The sequence below is a fragment of the Scyliorhinus torazame genome, chromosome 18, assembly GCF_047496885.1.
Source record: "Scyliorhinus torazame isolate Kashiwa2021f chromosome 18, sScyTor2.1, whole genome shotgun sequence".
Classification (NCBI taxonomy): domain Eukaryota; kingdom Metazoa; phylum Chordata; class Chondrichthyes; order Carcharhiniformes; family Scyliorhinidae; genus Scyliorhinus; species Scyliorhinus torazame.
Genome location: NC_092724.1, coordinates 106,331,614 through 106,350,149, shown reverse-complemented (window position 1 = coordinate 106,350,149; position 18,536 = coordinate 106,331,614). Strand labels below are relative to the sequence as shown.

The window sequence follows — 18,536 nt, the reverse complement described above, 5'->3', positions numbered from 1 at the left end:
TTAACAAGTTCATATTCACAACAGTCTGTTCACCACATAATGCCTGATTCAACTGATAGATTGTGTCAAAAGATATCACAGGTATTATGACAATGGTTATTGCGTCGTCATAATATACTTGAAGCTTTAAGTATACGATGCAGCCATATAATTATCTTGGACTGATGAGGCGAGACAGGAGGACCGGTATTGATAATCTGCACGCAAGCCAGTGTTTTAAGTTTCAATGGATCAACGTGGAATGTTTTTGCTTAATAATGAGTTGGTTACTTGACTCGCACTTAACTGTTTGTTCCACTGAAACTTTCAAGCTGCATGATTCACTCAAAATTACATTTTACTGACACTTCAAGCATTCCAGCATAAAATACCTGCCTTTATGTCATTTGACACGGGAATAATAGGTTTGCAAATAAATTGATTTGAGTGAGTATGTCCTCCCCACTGGATCATTATCGAAGCAGATTATACCTTGCGCATATATGCAGCTCAGACTGGGAGAGGCTTAAAATAATTGGTGCACAGGATTCGGAATTTAGCAGCAACATCACCAATTTGTAGACCAAAGTGGTTTATGCTCGGTGCTTTTAGCTTCATTTGGAAAACTGCAAACCTCGTTCAATTTTGAACAAGAATAACACAACACGTGTAAATATCCCTCTCCAGTAATTATTCTGCAATAGTGCAGCCGCCAATTGTAGCTATAGCTAGAGCTACAGCGCAGGTTACAAACAATTTCTCTCGTCATGTATTGAGGGGAATCAGGGATATACATCTAATCCCTGGCAGTCTCATGGAGAGAAGTGCATGCAGTTATTTTAAAAGTCAGGAGGCAAGTACACCTCCCTGCTACCTAACAATTACAGAGAGTCAGGCAAGGTTGAGTTAGTACATTGTTCATACACTGCACTGGTACGTAGGTGGGGCTCAGCCCAGTACATGCCAGTGAGGTGGATTTTTCAAATAGATCATGACTGACCCATGGGGTGGGATTCTCCGACCCCCCGCCGGGTCGGAGAATCACCGGGGGCTGGCGTGAATCCCGCCCCTGCCGGTTGCCGAATTCTCCGGCACCGGATATTCGGCGGGGGTGGGAATCGCGCCGTGCCAGTTGGCAGCCCCCCCCCCCCCCCGGCGATTCCCCGGCCCGCGATGGGCCGAAGTCCCGCTGCTGGAATGCCTGTCCCGCCGGCGAGAATCAAACCACCTCTCTTACCGGCGGGACAAGGTGGCGCGGGCAGGCTCCGGGGGGGGGGCACGGGGCGATCTGGCCCCGGGGGGTGCCCCCATGGTGGCCTGGCCCGCGATTGGGGCCCACCGATCCGCGGGCAGGCCTGTGCCGTGGGGGCACTCTTTTCCTTCCGCCTTCGCCACGGTCTCCACCATGGCGGAGGCGGAAGAGATCCCCTCCACTGCGCATGCGCGGGGATGCCGTGAGCGGCCGCTGACGCTCCCGCGCATGCGCCGCACGGCAAAGTCATTTCCGTGCCAGCTGGCGGGGCACCAAAGGCCTTTCCCACCAGCTGGCGGGGCGGAAATCAGTCCAGCGCGGGCCTAGCCCCTCAAGGTGAGGGCTCGGCCCCTCAAGATGCGAAGAATTCCGCACCTTTGGGGCGGCGGGATGCCGGACTGATACGCGCCGTTTTTGGCGCCGGTCGGCGGACATCGCGCCGATTGCGGAGAATCCCGCCCAGGATCACAGCTTTGAACACCTTAGAATCAGGGAAAATCACATCAATAGAGTTACACTTGTATCACATCCAAGGGCCAAATGATCAATTCAAATGATGAATAAGACACAACGCTAGGCTATAAATTCACATGAAGATGTGATTTAAAATGGCACTTAATCACAATGATCCAGAATGCGTTTGAGGCTTGGGGGAAGCAGCACAATTTTGAAAACCCACCTAGGAAATATAAGTTAGGATAACCTTTCTGGAGCTCCAATACACAGCAATCCCCCACATTCACAGCTTTATCAATTACAGCTGAAACCCAGTGCAGAGTAAAGACCGATCATGATCCCACCAGGAACTGGATTGGGAGGAAGGTGGGAATGGAGGAATCATAGAGAAATGGAGTAGCTCCAGTACTAGAAAGTTGGATGGTAGGAGCTGGAGACTACCCCCAGGTGGTGTGTGGCTTGGGCAGGCCTGGAGTGCGGGTATATTCAAGAAAGAAGGGTATGTTTAACAGTCTGAAGAATCATGAACAACATAAAACCGGTATCGATAGAAATCACCATCACCTTTACAAGTTTCCGTTAAGTGATTCTGTCAGGAAAACTTCATAGCTGATATTGCAACATTAATATTTATTATTATCCATGTTGAGACAATCAGACTCCCATTCATGTGTAAGTTCAGCAGATAAATAACACACTTACAGGTCTTACCAGGGTCACCCTCAAATGTTTCTCCCCAACCTGGTAAATTGACACTCAAACTGTGCAAAGTTAACACGGAGCATCGCAGTAAAAATCAATACCATAAAGATAAACTGAAGAGGATAGGTCAATGAAACAAGTGACAGATAACCTTCCTCGCCATGTGGTAACGGTTCTACAAATGTGTGAGATTTTTTGTGACGCTACAGCGGAGATCCGATACCTTGTAATCCATCTGTTCAGAGCAATTGAATACGTAGACCATGATTCCCAGTGCTCGGCCCAAGTCCTTGGTGGTTTCGGTCTTCCCTGTTCCCGCTGGCCCAGCCGGAGCTCCACTCATCGTCAGGTGCAGGGATTGGGTCAAAGTGATGTAACATCTAAAGTCAGTCAAAGAAACAAGAACACGCACAAGCTGTGAGAAAGGGGTGGGTGGGGTGGAAGCACAAGAACAGTAAAACCAAATCTTTCAAACACAGCGAAACAGACAAATAGTGTTCCCTTTCAACACAAAGATTTTCAGTAAAATGGTGGTAAGTGCAGAACTTGGGCATTGCTGAGAAAATACATATTGTTGAAGCCTTTCATCTTGCACTTATCAGAACAATTCACAAGAATATCAGTGTCGGGGGAAAACAACAACTTTATACTGCATGAGAAGAGAATGATGATTGGTTGGCAAGTGGGCTCTGATTGGCAGATGCTATCTATTTTTTCAGCAATATTCAAGGTTATAATGGTCAAAGACAACATTAGAAAAAAATCCTTTATGCAGAGAGTTGGGTTTACAAGTTTAATTGGCCAATGGGTTTTATTAGCCAAGGTGATTCGCAGGGCTTTCCATGATGCCTCTGCCGTGAGCTGTGCCGCTCGTAACACTTTCTGTCTAGCTCAAGTTGAAAGGAACAACTTTGTACCAGAAAGTTGGCCTCATACCCCAATGTGTGACACAGCTGCACCAAAAAAGAGAGAACTTAACAGTAGACGGATAAATAAAATGCCCGGAAAATTCAGGGGAAAGCACTCTCATCGCTGGCTGACTCTGGCTAAACCAGTGGTGTCTTTGCAAAGGTGATCTGGAGAGCAGCAGTGACATTTGTCGAGGTTCATTCTGAGCACCTCTGTGACGCAGGGCTCTGTGCTGTATGGTCAGTTCCCAGGGACGCACACTGAGGCAACTTTCTACTGCTGCTGGAGGATCATCAGCTTGGTAAAAGACGCTCTTTTGTCTGCCCGAAACCTGTTGATCTTCCAGTGCAGAGAATTGTCTCAACCCTATGTTGCAGACCGATACATTCCAAGGTCCAGGACTACGTGCTGATGGGTGCACGTAAGCTTGGGGCAGCTGCCGCCAAGGCGCAATGGGGAAAGGCCACTGTGTAAGACCTTTCAGCCAATGTACAACAAGAGGCTGGTAGCAGTGCAGAATGCCTTGTCCTGTAAGCTTAATCCTGACTGTATCAAGCAAATGTATGAGCGGTACGATAGCACAGTGGCTAGCACTGTTGCTTCACAGTGCCAGGAATCCAGGTTTGATTCCCAGCTTGGGTCACAGTCTGTGCGGAGTCTGCACGTTCTCCCTGTGTCTGCTTGGGTTTCCCCGGGTGCTCCGGTTTCCTCCCACAAGTCCTGAAAGATGTGGAGCTGGATTCTCCACTCGCTGATGCCGAAATCGCGTTCAGCAACAGGGCGGAGAATCCGTTTTGGTGCCGAAATCAGGAGCGGCACCGGTTTTCCAATTCTCCATCCCCTGAAAATCGGCACACTCGGGGAGTACACCGCGCCGAGTATCCATGTCCTCAGCCCATTGACTGAGGCCCGCCCCACGATGCTCCATCCCCCAAAATGCTGAATTCCCGACGGCATGGCTTACGTGTGTGCACACTGTCCAGGATTCTCGCGTGACGGCTGCGGGTCAGTCCGGGGCCACCACAGTCGGGGGAGGGCGATCGGCAGGCAAGGGGGGCTTCATTCAGGACTGGGGACAATGTAGGCGGGCGATCTGGGGTGCGAGAGCGGCAGATGCGGGGCACTACTTTGGCGGTCCAGGTCCGTGGGCTAAATCTACCATGGAGCAAGGCGCGGCCGCTGCAGGCCGTCGCAGTGCGCATGTGCGGCCTCTGAATGGAAGCCTGGGCGCTTTATCGGCAGCTAGAGTTGCGAGCTCTACAACGGCTCCCTGCTAGCCCCAGCAAAACTGGGCATCAGTGGCCTTTTGACGCCAGTTTTCCTGGACTGAAAGACCACAGTTTTCACGACGGCATCAGCACTTAGTCTCAAAATCAGAAAATCCAGCCCGTGCTGTTAGGTGAATTGGACATTCTGAATTCTCCCTCTGTGTACCCGAACAGGCGCCAGAATGTGGCAACTAGGGGCTTTTCACAGTAACTTCATTGCAGTGTTAATGTAAGCCTACTTGTGACAATAAAGATTATTATAAATTATTATTATAACTGTGCTTAAGCACCTCAGAGTGAAACATGACCAATGTATATTAATTGAGCAGGACTGGACTCTCTGTAACGAAAACATTGAAATGTTTGTAATGTTCTCATTACTGTATTGAAGTGCCTCAGAGTGTCTCTTGAACTCTGTCGAGAACGTGAATATCATTTCATTTTCCTGTTTGAAATATTTTGTAATGTTTCTTTCAGCTATTTTATGAATAAAGTATATTTTTGCAACAAAAAAAACAATGTTGGAACAGGAAACTCAACAAGTCATTCGACCTGTTATTTCCAAAGGGACTAATTTGTGCTTCAGGTATGGGTAAAAGATGTCATAATTGTCCTGACCCAATATGAGAGGGTATACTTGCTTCCTGCCTGGCTTTTCGGGAATTTAGGAGGCTGCAAACTGCCTGACAAATGAGCACTACAAGGCCCAGGTAAAAGCCACCATCTTGCCAAGATGTTGATGAAAATCTGTGTCTTTTCTTGCATGCGTAGCTGCTTAATAAAGTCAATTCGCTCCCCATTGTGTTGAATCAGGTTTAAATTTGTGTTTCAAACCCAAAAAAAAAATCAAAATTAAAACGACGCTCGTTATCCTGGTAGCTTGCTGTGCACAAAGCCCCAACTCAGTCCCTCCTCCACCTTGCAAGCTCTTGGACGGTTTCTCATAATTTCATACTTCGTTGCTGCTCAGATGCCACCTCTCAGGAGCCACTGGCCCAGCACAGCATATTGGCGCAGTGCCCACCGTGCAGCCCATTAGCTAGCAGCCGAAACAAGAGCAGACGGCAAACAATCTGGGCATGGTTAAAAAGTCGCACGGAATTTCTGGAATCTGCTCTGATTTGCATTTCAAATAAATTGCAGTTAATCATTGCTCATAAAGACTGGGATCTGTCCTAGATGAGAAAAATTATTAAAAAGATAAAACATCAGCTCTCACATGGGATATGCTTCGAGTCTTGCAGTGCAACATAGCAAGGAAATAAATCATAACTCACAATAATTTAATTCCTTCACTTAAATGAGTTTCTCGCCCCCCCGGCATCATTTTATTGAGTTACAGCTGGTATAATCTTATTGAACTGTATAGGTAATACTAACAAGTTGACGTAAAATTAATGCATTGTCAGTATGATAAATAAATGTGGGTATCAGGCAAGGAATTCAGAGACAGCACACACTGAAATACTAAGGAATCTTGTCAGCTTATCAGATGCACAAAGAGATGTCCAAAGAAATGATTACATAACCCACATAATTACCATTATGCTCAATCTCTGCCTCAAAGTAAAACAATATAGCATTTGGGCAGAGCAGCATTTATGCAGTTTTCCAAGATAACAGGTGCACTGTGTAAAGATGGCTAAGAATCAAACATAGGATCATGAATGGATGTCTTGACAATCAGGCAAGTGCGATGCTGAATGAAACCTTGCAAGATGCAACTCCACCCTGCAAGGTAAGCTGAGGGACCTATAGAATATGTACCCTGACTAGCACCAACCTGGCTTAGTTTCAAAGTTGATTCCATGTGGGAGGTTTAGAGGCAAAAGGATCCAAATAATTGCTGATGAAATGCCATAAATGTCCTGTATGCTCCTGAAACAACGGTTTTGAAAGAATCGTAAGGAGTAATATTAGGCTGTTAGGCCCGAGCCTCTCTCAGGCTTCGGGGCTCACTTAACTTGGACTGCCAAGCTGCAGACGCCTTCTGCAGGTCTGCAGGCAGCTCACCAGCGAATCCTATTTGAAAATACACTGCAATGTGATGGCAGCAATCCTCAGGCAGGTCCTGCAGGGCCTTAATCAACAGAGGGTGGCGGAGATGAGAGGTGGGGTTTGAGATGGGGGTAATAATTTAGTTGAGGGAGTCAATCAGGAGGGGAAAGGCTGTCAGTAGTGGGCCAAACGGAGGACTGAAAAGATCCTTGGAACTATTGATTAGTCAGAAGACACACTTAACATCCCCTCAAGTTTCCATATTCAAACAAACTTTTTGTTAAACTTCCCTTTTTGATGACTGGGTGTACTAAACGCAGCAGGCCTAGGACAGGTTGCATTCTGAACAGTTCAATTTCAGGAGAGGCTGTGTAACTGTTATCCAAACCCTACATGCATATGCAGAAAGTCTAACACTGGCTTTATGCATGTGCCAGGCAGAGCACTTCCAGCATAGAATGTGTACCCAAGCAATATTGGGACCATCAAATTTCTTGGGTTCTAAGTCTGTTCAATACAGAGAGCAATACAACTTGACATGTTAAACTGTAAGCCTATATTAACATACCTATCTGTCAATGGTGTAATTACCAATCGAGGGGTGTTGCCCAAATATTCATAGGAATACAAAAACTGGGCATCACAGATGTTGGCAAAGCAGTGTTTTGTTTCATCATCCCAGCGATGGCGAAGCTGAGAGAGCCAGACAAATGCCTGAGAGTTTTCAACCTATATAAAGAGAAAAAGAAAGCATCAATTGACTCCACAAAGAGCACACTGCAATCAAAGCAAAAATACATCTCCAGTACGAACAGATTCACAAGAATTCCACGTCAACAGGTGGATTTCTCCAGTCTACAGTGAGCAATCAGGAAAGCAAATGGTACATTAGCCTTTATTATAAAGGAATTGGAGTAAAAGAGTAAACAGGTCTTACTGCAATTAGGTAGAGCCTCAATGAGACCACACTTAGAGTAAGTACTGTGTACAGTTTTCATCTCCTTATCTAACAAAGGATGTACTGGCCTTAGGTGGGGATCAATGAACATTCACTAGACTGATTTCTGGGATGGGGGGATTACCATACGAGGTGAGATGATATAAACTCAATCCATTTTATCGGAGGTTAGAAAAAGGAGAGGCAATCGTATTGAAACATAACATTTTGAAGGGGCCTGACAGAGCAGATGCTGGATGGTTCCCTGACTGGAATGTCAAGAAATAAGTCACAGAGATTGGTCAGGCCAGCTCGAGCTGTCTCTGCCGAACCAATACATTGATATGTGAAGGTGCTGCCTATCCTTCCTTTCTTTCTCTTTCAGCTTCTCCATGGGGTCAGCACAATATTAATGGTATGTTACTTATATTGTTAAGATACGCAGGTGGAAGACATTGTTTAATTAAGTACTTAGAGGATTTATAAAGAGAGACTGTTGGGACACTGGTTTGGTCGGTAATGAACCTATTATCAAGAAAAATATTAGTGCCAACATTAATACTCTAAGAGGCTTGAGATTGATACACAATACAATCATGGTTGATTACCATTTGGATCAACTACATTTTTGAATTTGATGGGTAGTTTCACAATAGGGTGTCCTTCCTGCCCCTAACCCTCCCCATTTATCCGGGCTGGGACTGATACACAGTGGCCTGCCTGCACCAGTGGCTGGATTCTTTCATGCTGTGAAGGATCACAGAAACATACACATGAGGAGCAGGGGGAGGCCATTCGGCCCTTTGAACCTGCTCCGCCGTGGCTGATCATCCAACTCAATAGCCCGACCCCGCCTTCCCCCATATCCTTTGATTCCCCCACCATATCCTTTGATCCCCTTCATCCAAAGTGATATATCTGTTTATTGAAAACATTTTGGCCTCAACTGCTTTCTGTGGTAGCGAATAGATTGGCCGATAAATGTTCATAATTACAAGAGAAAAGGGAAAAGCTACAAATACTGTCATTGAAAGAAAGTGAAAAACATTGTGATGAAAATTGAAGAGAGATTTAATAAGTTGGTCAATACTTTGTTGCCACTCATCACCACCAACCTTCTGGGCTATTATTTTTGCGACGACATCGCGGGCATGGACATCAATGGTGCAGATGGTCATGATCTTCTGCCGTTCACCCTTCGATAGTTGTCCAACTAGCATGCTAATGAGCGTATTCAGCTGGTTCACCTGTTTTTTATAATAATCCTTCATGGCATTTTCATACCCTTCCTCCAGTCTGGCAAAAGAAATGCCAACCTCTGTAGTCCACCAAATCTGAGTACAACTAAGTGCTACCTTTTTCAAGAAAGAAAGAAAGAGACAACTTTAAATGGGCTACCCCGCCAATTTTAATGTAATGATTATATTTTTAAATGTCGTTATAGATTATATCAAGTGGTGTTCCATTTCAATAACCCATTTCAACGTTTACACAATTTTAAATGGTAATCAATGATTGGCTGACTGGACACAATGTGGAGAATAATAATGAAGCAAACTTCACCCAAAAAGGCCACGCAGCTTTGGTGATTTCTGAAATAAGTGATGTCTTAATCTAGTAGACACTGTGGTGGAAGACCGAATTCTATGTCCTGAATGTAAATTGTCACTTGGCAGAGTGCCGAGAGTAAACTTGGGTGTCAAGGATCAGGGGTGGGATTCTCCGACGCCCCGCAGGGCCGAAGAATTGCTGGGGGTCGGCATGAATCCCGCCCCGACGCCGGCTGCTGAATTCTCCAGCACCGGGTTTTTGGCGTGGGCGGGAATCGCGCCACGCCGGTCGGGGACCATTGGCAGTGGCACCCCCAGAGATTCTCCGCTCCACGATGGGCCGAGCGGCCGCCCGTTTACGGCCAGTCCCACCGGCGCATATTACACCAGGTCCGTACCGGCGGGACCTGGCTCTGTGGGCGGCCTGCGGATTCCTCGGGGGCGCAGGGGGATCCGGCCCTGGCAGGGGGGCCCCCATGATGGCCTGGCCCGCGATTGGGGCCCACCGATCTGTGGGCGGGCCTGTATCGTGGGGCACTCTTTCCCTCCACGCCGGCTGCTGTGAAGCTCCGTGATGGCCGGCGCGGAGAAGAAACCCCCTGCACACGCGTAGGAAATACGCCAGCGGTTCTGTGCATGCGCCAGAACACGCTGGCGCTCCTGCGCATGAGCCAACTCGCGCCGGCCGGCGGAGGCCCTTCGGCACACATCACCAACCTCTCCAGCCCCGGCCTAGCCCCCGAAGGTGCAGAGGATTCCGCACCTTCCACGCGGCCCGGCGCTGGAGTGGTTCACGCCACTCCTCGGCGCCAGTACGGTCCACCCCGCCGGTTGGCGCAGAATCCTGGCCCAGGTGTCATTAACAGAGACCATCTGGAAATATGGATTTCGGGCAGCACGGTAGCATTGTGGATAGCACAATTGCTTCACAGCTCCAGGGTCCCAGGTTCGATTCTGGCTTGGGTCACTGTCTGTGCGGAGTCTGCACATCCTCCTCGTGTGTGCGTGGGTTTCCTCCGGGTGCTCCGGTTTCCTCCCACAGTCCAAAGATGTGCAGGTTAGGTGGATTGGCCATGATAAAATTGCCCTTAGTGTCCAAAATTGCCCTTAGTGTTGGGTGGAGTTACTGGGTTATGGGGATAGGGTGGAGGTGTTGACCTTGGGTAGGGTGCTCTTTCCAAGAGCCGGTGCAGACTCGATGGGCCGAATGGCCTCCTTCTGCACTGTAAATTCTATGATAGTCTAATTTACATCATTTAATTTAATTGAATGGGAGGGTAGATAGTCAGGCTCTGTTCATCATGTGATTCTGTTCACCCAATTATCTTCTCTGTGCTTTTACAGTGTATTGTGCCCAGGCAATAATAGCAAAATCTATCTATCAATTGTTGTCCCAGAGATAAACTGCTGCTAGCTGAAATATTGTACGAAGATTCAAATGCAATCAAGGGGTAAAATAGTATCGGAGATAAAGATTCGACTCACAACTTGCTCATTCTGGCTTACCTGGGCAGGGTAATCAAAAAGCCACTGTTCTCTGGGCTTCTCCTCATAGGCCACCACACCCTCAGTCATTTCATGTCTCACTGTCTCTCTCATGGAATCAAGCACCCGATTTAGCCAGATCTCAACCTAGAAGTGAAAGTCAGTCAAGTGTTGCCTGGTTATCATGCAAATAAGACCACAATCCTGTAACCCATCAGGTTAGTTAACCTAAAAAGGTAGAAGCGAATTTGAAACCTGAGAGAAATTGCCAATGAGGATCAGAAAACAATGAAAGCAGAAATTTGTTCAGTTCAACTTTTCCATGTGCCAGTTGTAATGAGTCCGACCAGCTTTCATGGTTCAGAGTAAGAGGCATATCACCCATGAAAATTTATAAATCACAGGTTCCTTCCACTCTGTGAGCGTAGTGTCCAACTAACCAAGCTTCCCTTTGCACAGCTTGGTCCCAACCACAACTGTACAATGCAAGCTTGTCCAGGTTGGAGATCTGCTGCAGCGTTCGCAGGAGGTCAGACACAGCAATCGTTTAAATGTTTGACTACAGTAAACACAGACCATTGGCATGGGATTCCCCAACAACCTGGGGATAGAACTGCAAAACAAAGGGCAGCACAATCAGAGCAGCCACCTCCTGATCAAGGATTAGATTAGATTAGACTGAGATAGTGCAGTTAATGCAGTTTATATGGATTTCAGCCAAGCCTTTGACAAGATCCCACATGGAGACTGATAAAGAAGGTAAAAGCACATGGGATCGAGAGTAATTTGGCAATCTGGATACAAAACTGGCTTAGTGTTGGGAAACAAAGGGCTGTGGTAGAAAGCTGTTTGTGTGACTGGAGGCCGGTGTCCAGTGGTGTATCACAGGGATCAGTGCTGGGTCCCTCATCGTTCGGGATATATATAAACGACAAACAAAGAACAAAGAACAAAGAAATGTACAGCACAGGAACAGGCCCTTCGGCCCTCCAAGCCCGTGCCGACCATGCTGCCCGACTAAACTACAATCTTCTACACTTCCTGGGTCCGTATCCTTCTATTCCCATCCTATTCATATATTTGTCAAGATGCCCCTTAAATGTCCCTATCGTCCCTGCTTCCACTACCTCCTCCGGTAGCGAGTTCCAGGCACCCACTACCCTCTGCGTAAAAAACTTGCCTCGTACATCTACTCTAAACCTTGCCCCTCTCACCTTAAACCTATGCCCCCTAGTAATTGACCCCTCTACCCTGGGGAAAAGCCTCTGACTATCCACTCTGTCTATGCCCCTCATAATTTTGTATACCTCTATCAGGTCTCCCCTCAACCTCCTTCGTTCCAGTGAGAACAAACCGAGTTTATTCAATCGCTCCTCATAGCTAATGCCCTCCATACCAGGCAACATTCTGGTAAATCTCTTCTGCACCCTCTCTAAAGCCTCCACATCCTTCTGGTAGTGTGGCGACCAGAATTGAACACTATACTCCAAGTGTGGCCTAACTAAGGTTCTATACAGCTGCAACATGACTTGCCAATTCTTATTCTCAATGCCCCGGCCAATGAAGGCAAGCATGCCGTATGCCTTCTTGACTACCTTCTCCACCTGTGTTGCCCCTTTCAATGACCTGTGGACCTGTACTCCTAGATCTCTTTGACTTTCAATACTCTTGAGGGTTCTACCATTCACTGTATATTCCCTACCTGCATTAGACCTTCCAAAATGCATTACCTCACATTTGTCCGGATTAAACTCCATCTGCCATCTCTCCGCCCAAGTCTCCAGACAATCTAAATCCTGCTGTATCCTCCGACAGTCCTCATCGCTATCCGCAATTCCACCAACCTTTGTGTCGTCTGCAAACTTACTAATCAGACCAGTTACATTTTCCTCCAAATCATTTATATATACTACAAAGAGCAAAGGTCCCAGCACTGATCCCTGTGGAACACCACTGGTCACAGCCCTCCAATTAGAAAAGCATCCCTCCATTGCTACTCTCTGCCTTCTATGGCCTAGCCAGTTCTGTATCCACCTTGCCAGCTCACCCCTGATCCCGTGTGACTTCACCTTTTGTACTAGTCTACCATGAGGGACCTTGTCAAAGGCCTTACTGAAGTCCATATAGACAACATCTACTGCCCTACCTGCATCAATCATCTTAGTGACCTCCTCGAAAAACTCTATCAAGTTAGTGAGACACGACCTCCCCTTCACAAAACCGTGCTGCCTCTCACTAATACGTCCATTTGCTTCCAAATGGGAGTAGATCCTGTCTCGAAGAATTCTCTCCAGTAATTTCCCTACCACTGAAGTAAGGCTCACCGGCCTGTAGTTCCCGGGATTATCCTTGCTACCCTTCTTAAACAGAGGAACAACATTGGCTATTCTCCAGTCCTCCGGGACATCCCCTGAAGACAGCGAGGATCCAAAGATTTCTGTCAAGGCCTCAGCAATTTCCTCTCCAGCCTCCTTCAGTATTCTGGGGTAGATCCCATCAGGCCCTGGGGACTTATCTACCTTAATATTTTTTAAGACACCCAACACCTCGTCTTTTTGGATCACAATGTGACCCAGGCTATCTACACCCCCTTCTCCAGACTCAACATCTACCAATTCCTTCTCTTTGGTGAATACTGAGGCAAAGTATTCATTTAGTACCTCGCCCATTTCCTCTGGCTCCACACATAGATTCCCTTGCCTATCCTTCAGTGGGCCAACCCTTTCCCTGGCTACCCTCTTGCTTTTTATGTACGTGTAAAAAGCCTTGGGATTTTCCTTAACCAACATAGATGAAAATGTGGGGGATGGTAATTAAGTTTGCGGATGACGCAAAGATTGGCAGGGTGGTTACTAGTAAGGAAGAAGGTCTTAGTTTGCAGGAAAATATACATGGGTTGGTCAGATGAGCAGATCAGTGGCAGAACTCTGAAAATTGCGAGGCGATGCACTTTGGAAGGAGTGCATACATGTGATTGGGTTGGGGGTACCCTGTGTGGGTGTTGGTGGTTGCCGATGGGGGGGGCTGTAGACCCTCCCATTGTGCATTTGGGCTTAGGGGTGGGGTTGGGGATTGCTTGAGGGGCCTCGGAGCTCCCCAGTGTACAAAATGGGACTACATGCGGCCTCGACCGTGCGTTCCCCGCTGAGGCCCCTTGTACAAAGCGACTCGCGTTGTATAGCCATGTGTTTCTCGGTACTGAATGTGCCGGGTAACATGCAGCTAAACGAGCTCACTCGGCAACTTTCTTCCCATTTAGCTGAGTTGAGCCCTTAGTGTAGTTTTGTCTGTGCAGATTCGATGGGCCGAAGGGCCCCTTCTGCACCGTATGACTCTATGGGCTAGATTCTTCCACCCTGCCCGATGCAAGATCGCCACGGGCGCGACGCGGACAATGCAGTATTCCGTCAACCGGAGAATCCCGCCTCATGACTCTGAATAGATACGTGGAGGCAAATGGAGGAAAGAGATGGTGCAATTCTTCAGCCACAGCAGTTACAATACGCATTGCAAAAATACCCATTTTTGCAGCAGTAGAAACATGTGAAGTGATTTGATTTTCCAGCCCCATCCATCGCCAGGATCATCTGGTCCCATCGAAAGTCAATGGACATTTGGCTGAGCTGTCAATTCTCCTGCGGCAGGTCCTGGGCTGGAAAATCCCAGCCGATGTGTGTTCCCTCGTTTACGGGAACGCTTGTTTCCATGGTCAGGCCATTCTTCTTTCTACTATCAAAGATGAAGCAGTTCAATACCTTCACCAGACACACAACATGAACTTTTCCTACCTGCCCAGAGCAGTCGCATGGTTCTTTGAAATCCACGTACTCATCCTCCTTGCTGTACATCCCCAAGGCAATTTTAGTTGGCTGATCGTCTGCCTCAGTCTGGAATTTCATGTTTGCCATGTTGTCAAAGAGCTTGGACAAGTGTCGCTGAACCTATTGTTTCCAGGAAATGTGTGAAAAAGAGCACTGATCAGTTTTGTCGAATACACGAGCCGAACCCATCCTGCACCAGTCATTTCTGCTTCACACACCCAATTTTGAATTTCCCCACAGCTGCAGCATACTAAAGCCTCGTCTCTTGTGATGAGATGTGTGATCTTTTAGTTGTCACCTCACAGTGCGCACCCCAAGGATATGAAAGGTGCCTCACAACTGTGAGCTTTTTCAAACTGATATTTCTGTCTTCCAAGTATTCATGGCGACTGTAGAGATTGGGCAGAGCTGGTCAACTCAGTTTGTTAAGCACCCTCATATGGCTTCGGAAAAACATTTCCTCCGCGAAACACTGATCAAACTAATGCAATTCTCAAGTATTTAAGCTTGGCTACAATGCAGATCTTAACAAGCCAGTGCAATTCACCATTAAGGTGGCTAGGTTTTGCACTCCATTTTCTTTAATAGGACTTTGATAATCATCCGATTGGAAATATTGGAAGCAGAAACCAAACCTTCTCAACATCACACTCTGCTTTTCAATGAAGTTTATGCATGTTTCTAAAATAGATTCACACATAGCTATGGTATTGTGACCGTTGACTCATGATTCAATGAAGAAGTGCAACTGTCTTTCCCAGCAGATGGGCTCCATTGTATGTTGTGTTCAATAGTAGCTGTTTTCCCACTGTTTCTACACAAGGATCCGCCAAATTTCGATTGAATGTCAGCCAGCTTAATTCTCTCATGACAAGCTATAAACCGGAACAGAATGAGAAAGTGTGCCTTTTTTGAGAATTTCACAACCTCTGCTCAAAGAACGCAGCTAAGTTCACAAACCTGCTGCATTAGAGGGAAGCTAAACTATAACAAGCTCCCTGTAGACCCACAATTTCAGCTTCAATGTGCTATACTATCTGCTTTGACAATAAATCTTAAAATACTCTGATCGTATAAAAAGGCCCATTCAGGCAGTTTTACAGATTCAATGTCTGCAATTAGGAGAAGGAAGATTTAAGCAACAACAGTTAAGCTTGATACGAATACTATGGGGCACTTTTACACCCGCGTTTGCTGCGAGCGACAATGCACGCTCGTCGCAAAGTCTCGTGGGAGTCGAGAAATGAATTGCGGGATTCTCCTTCGGCAGGGTCCTCCGCTTCACCGGCAGCACATCCAAACCCGCGGGTTTCCTGAAGGCGTGGGATGGCCACAATGGTACACCCCATTGGCTGGCTGTCGGGAGGATCCCGCTGCCGGCGAGGGTACGCCATGCCAGACAACGGGGTTGGCGGGACAGACAATCCCGCCCGAGATTCTCACGAGCGAGATCTTGTTTCCTGATTCGCCAGGGGGAGAGGGACATGCCCCCCGGCACAGGTTGGCACTGCCAGGTTGGCACAATTTATTTTTTGCCAGAGCACCAGAACATCTGGTCTGGAAACTCGGCAGTGCATCTGGACAGATACTCACCAGTTTTCAGTCAGAGCCTGACACTGACAAATTGTGGGAAATTTCCACCCAATAATACTACGTGTGCACTACCTTGTACTCCAGTGGTGGGAGCTCTGTCAGGCCAGAGATAAGAGAAATTTTGTTTGTTGCTCTCTGTGGCTCACAAAACCTGGCAAACCATTTTAACATTTAAACAACCTTCTCCTTCCTCTTACTAAGGGATCACACATGTTGTGGTTCTCTATTATGGATTATTAAGATGTTAGCCTGTATCAACTAATGTTTAGACTAAGACAATATAGCTTTCACCTTTTTTCACGGTCCACATTAATCAATGAAACAAATCACCCAGATATCCTTCTGTTTGACAGCAATAGTTAATGGGCTTTTATGTTTCTGGCTTATTATTGTCAAAAGTATCTTAATTCATTTTGATTAACAATGAAGCCATTCCAACACTCAATCTTAAAAGTGAATTGTTACGAAATAATTTCATAAGTAAATGCAACATCTTTTTGCGTTTACAAAAAAAAATCTGTTTTAGCCAGGAATGTTGATCCTTGGGGTGGGGTGTTGGGTAGAATCAATAGAATACAATATTCTGGAAAATTATGAATTGCAATTGAACTGATTTTGTAGAGGCAGTCAATATTAACATTCTTGTTGAAAATTCATGCCTCCCTCAAGCTACTGATGGTACCCTCACAAATTTTACATCAGCTTTTTGCTGCTGCTGAGCTTTCCTTTAAATCCATCCCTCCAGAATGCCTGTTCGTCTTCCAAAGCAATAAAGGGCGGGTGGTGAGTTTCTCTACTGAAGCTTGAAATTTTGTCATGTATCAGAAATTATATTGAAAGGAAATATTCCATTTACAAAGCATAGAAACACATTTCTATCAATCTCCAAAGTCCTTCATACAAAATTAATTACTTAGAATGCCGTGCTAATAAGAACATAAGAAATAGGAGCAGGAAGACCATTCAGCCCTTTGAACCCACTCCGACATTTAATGAGATCACGGTTGATCTTTACTTCAACATAATTTTCGACATTACCCACGTAGCCCTTCATGTTTGTAATATGTAGATGTCTATCGATCTCAGTCTTGAAACATACACAATGACCAAACATCCACGACCCTCTGGGCTAGAGAATTCCAAAGATTCACCACCTTCCAAGTGAAGGAATTCCTCCTGACCTCCATTCCAAATGACCTGCTCCTTATTCTGAGACTTTGTCTCTTGGTTCTAGATCTGCAGCCAGGAGAAACATCATTCCTGCATCTACTCTATTGTGTCTTGTGAGAATTTTGTATGTTCGAATGAGATCACCTCGCATTCTCCTAAACTCCAGAGGATAAAGCCCCAGTCTATTTAATCTTTCCTCATCAGACAATCATAAGACCGTAAGAAATTGGAACAGGGGTAGGCTGTTCAGCCTCAAACCAAACCTGCTCCACCATTCAATAGGATCGTGGCTGACTGACATTCCTCATGTCCATTTTCCTGCCCTTTCCCCGTAACACTTGGTACCCTTACTGATCAAGAATCTATCTTAAAAGTGCACCTACAGATTGCTGTGGCAAGGCGTTCCAAAGACTCACAATCCTCTGAGAGAAGAAATGCCTCCTCATCTCAGTCCTAAATTGGCACCCCGCTGGTCTGAAACTATGTCCCCTAGCCCTTGACTTTCCCATGAGGGGAAGCATCCTCTCAGCATTTACCCTGTCAAGCCGTTTAAGAATGGGCAACACAGTGGCACAGTGGTCAGCACTGCTGCCTCACAGCGCCAGGGACCCGGGTTCAATTCCGACCATGGGTGACTGTGTGGAGTTTGCACATTCTCCTAATGTCTGCGTGGGTTTCCTCTCACAGTCCAATGATGTGCAGGTTAGGTGGATTGGCCATGCTAGATAACCCTTTAGTGTCCGGGTGTTAGGTGGGGTTGCGGGGATGAGGCGGAGGGGTGGGCCTGGGCAGGGTGCTCTTATGGAGAGTCGACGTAGACCCAATGGGTCTGGTGGTCTCCTTCTGCACTGTGGGAATTCTATGATTCTAATAATCACCTTTAAAAACAAACTTATTCCATGATTCTAATCCGATATGTTTCAATGAGGTCACTCTTATTTTTCTAAATTCCAAGGACCGGAGTCCCAACCTGTTTAACCTTTGCTCATTAGACAATCTCTCCACACCAGGAATCACCCCAATGAACCTTCTCTGAACCTCCTCCAATGAAATAATGGGCACAATCTGCCAGCCACATTACACCCGAATGGCAGCGCAGGGCAGCACACGCCAGAGGTAGATGCCGAGAGATCCCTCTTTCGGGATCTACCTGGCTCACCATGCAGCGAGAATTACATTTTTTTTTAGAGTTCTCAATTCTTTTTTCCCCCAATTAAGGGGCAAATTAGCATGGCTAATTCACCTATCCTACACATCTTTCTGGGTTGTGGAGGGTGACACCCATGCAGACACGGGGAGAATGTGCAAACTCCACATGGACAGTGACCCGGAGCCGGCATTGAACCCAGGTCCTCGGTGCTGTGAGGCAGCAGTGCTAACCACTGCTCCACCATGCTGCCCTTTTTCATCGCAAGA

General features: G+C 46.7%; 1 protein-coding gene across 1 annotated transcript in view; it reads right to left on the bottom strand.

Moving 5' to 3' along the window:
- The window catches only part of dnah9 (dynein, axonemal, heavy chain 9), a 779,494-nt gene that overhangs the window by 572,583 nt on the left and 188,375 nt on the right, over positions 1 to 18,536 (bottom strand). Inside the window, exons 23-27 of the mRNA XM_072483125.1 lie at positions 14,325 to 14,477; positions 10,558 to 10,683; positions 8,617 to 8,856; positions 7,133 to 7,293; positions 2,613 to 2,769 (exon numbers count right to left, since the gene is read on the bottom strand). Coding sequence (XP_072339226.1) covers positions 2,613 to 2,769; positions 7,133 to 7,293; positions 8,617 to 8,856; positions 10,558 to 10,683; positions 14,325 to 14,477 — 837 coding nt within the window. The remainder of the gene's footprint in view (positions 1 to 2,612; positions 2,770 to 7,132; positions 7,294 to 8,616; positions 8,857 to 10,557; positions 10,684 to 14,324; positions 14,478 to 18,536) is intronic.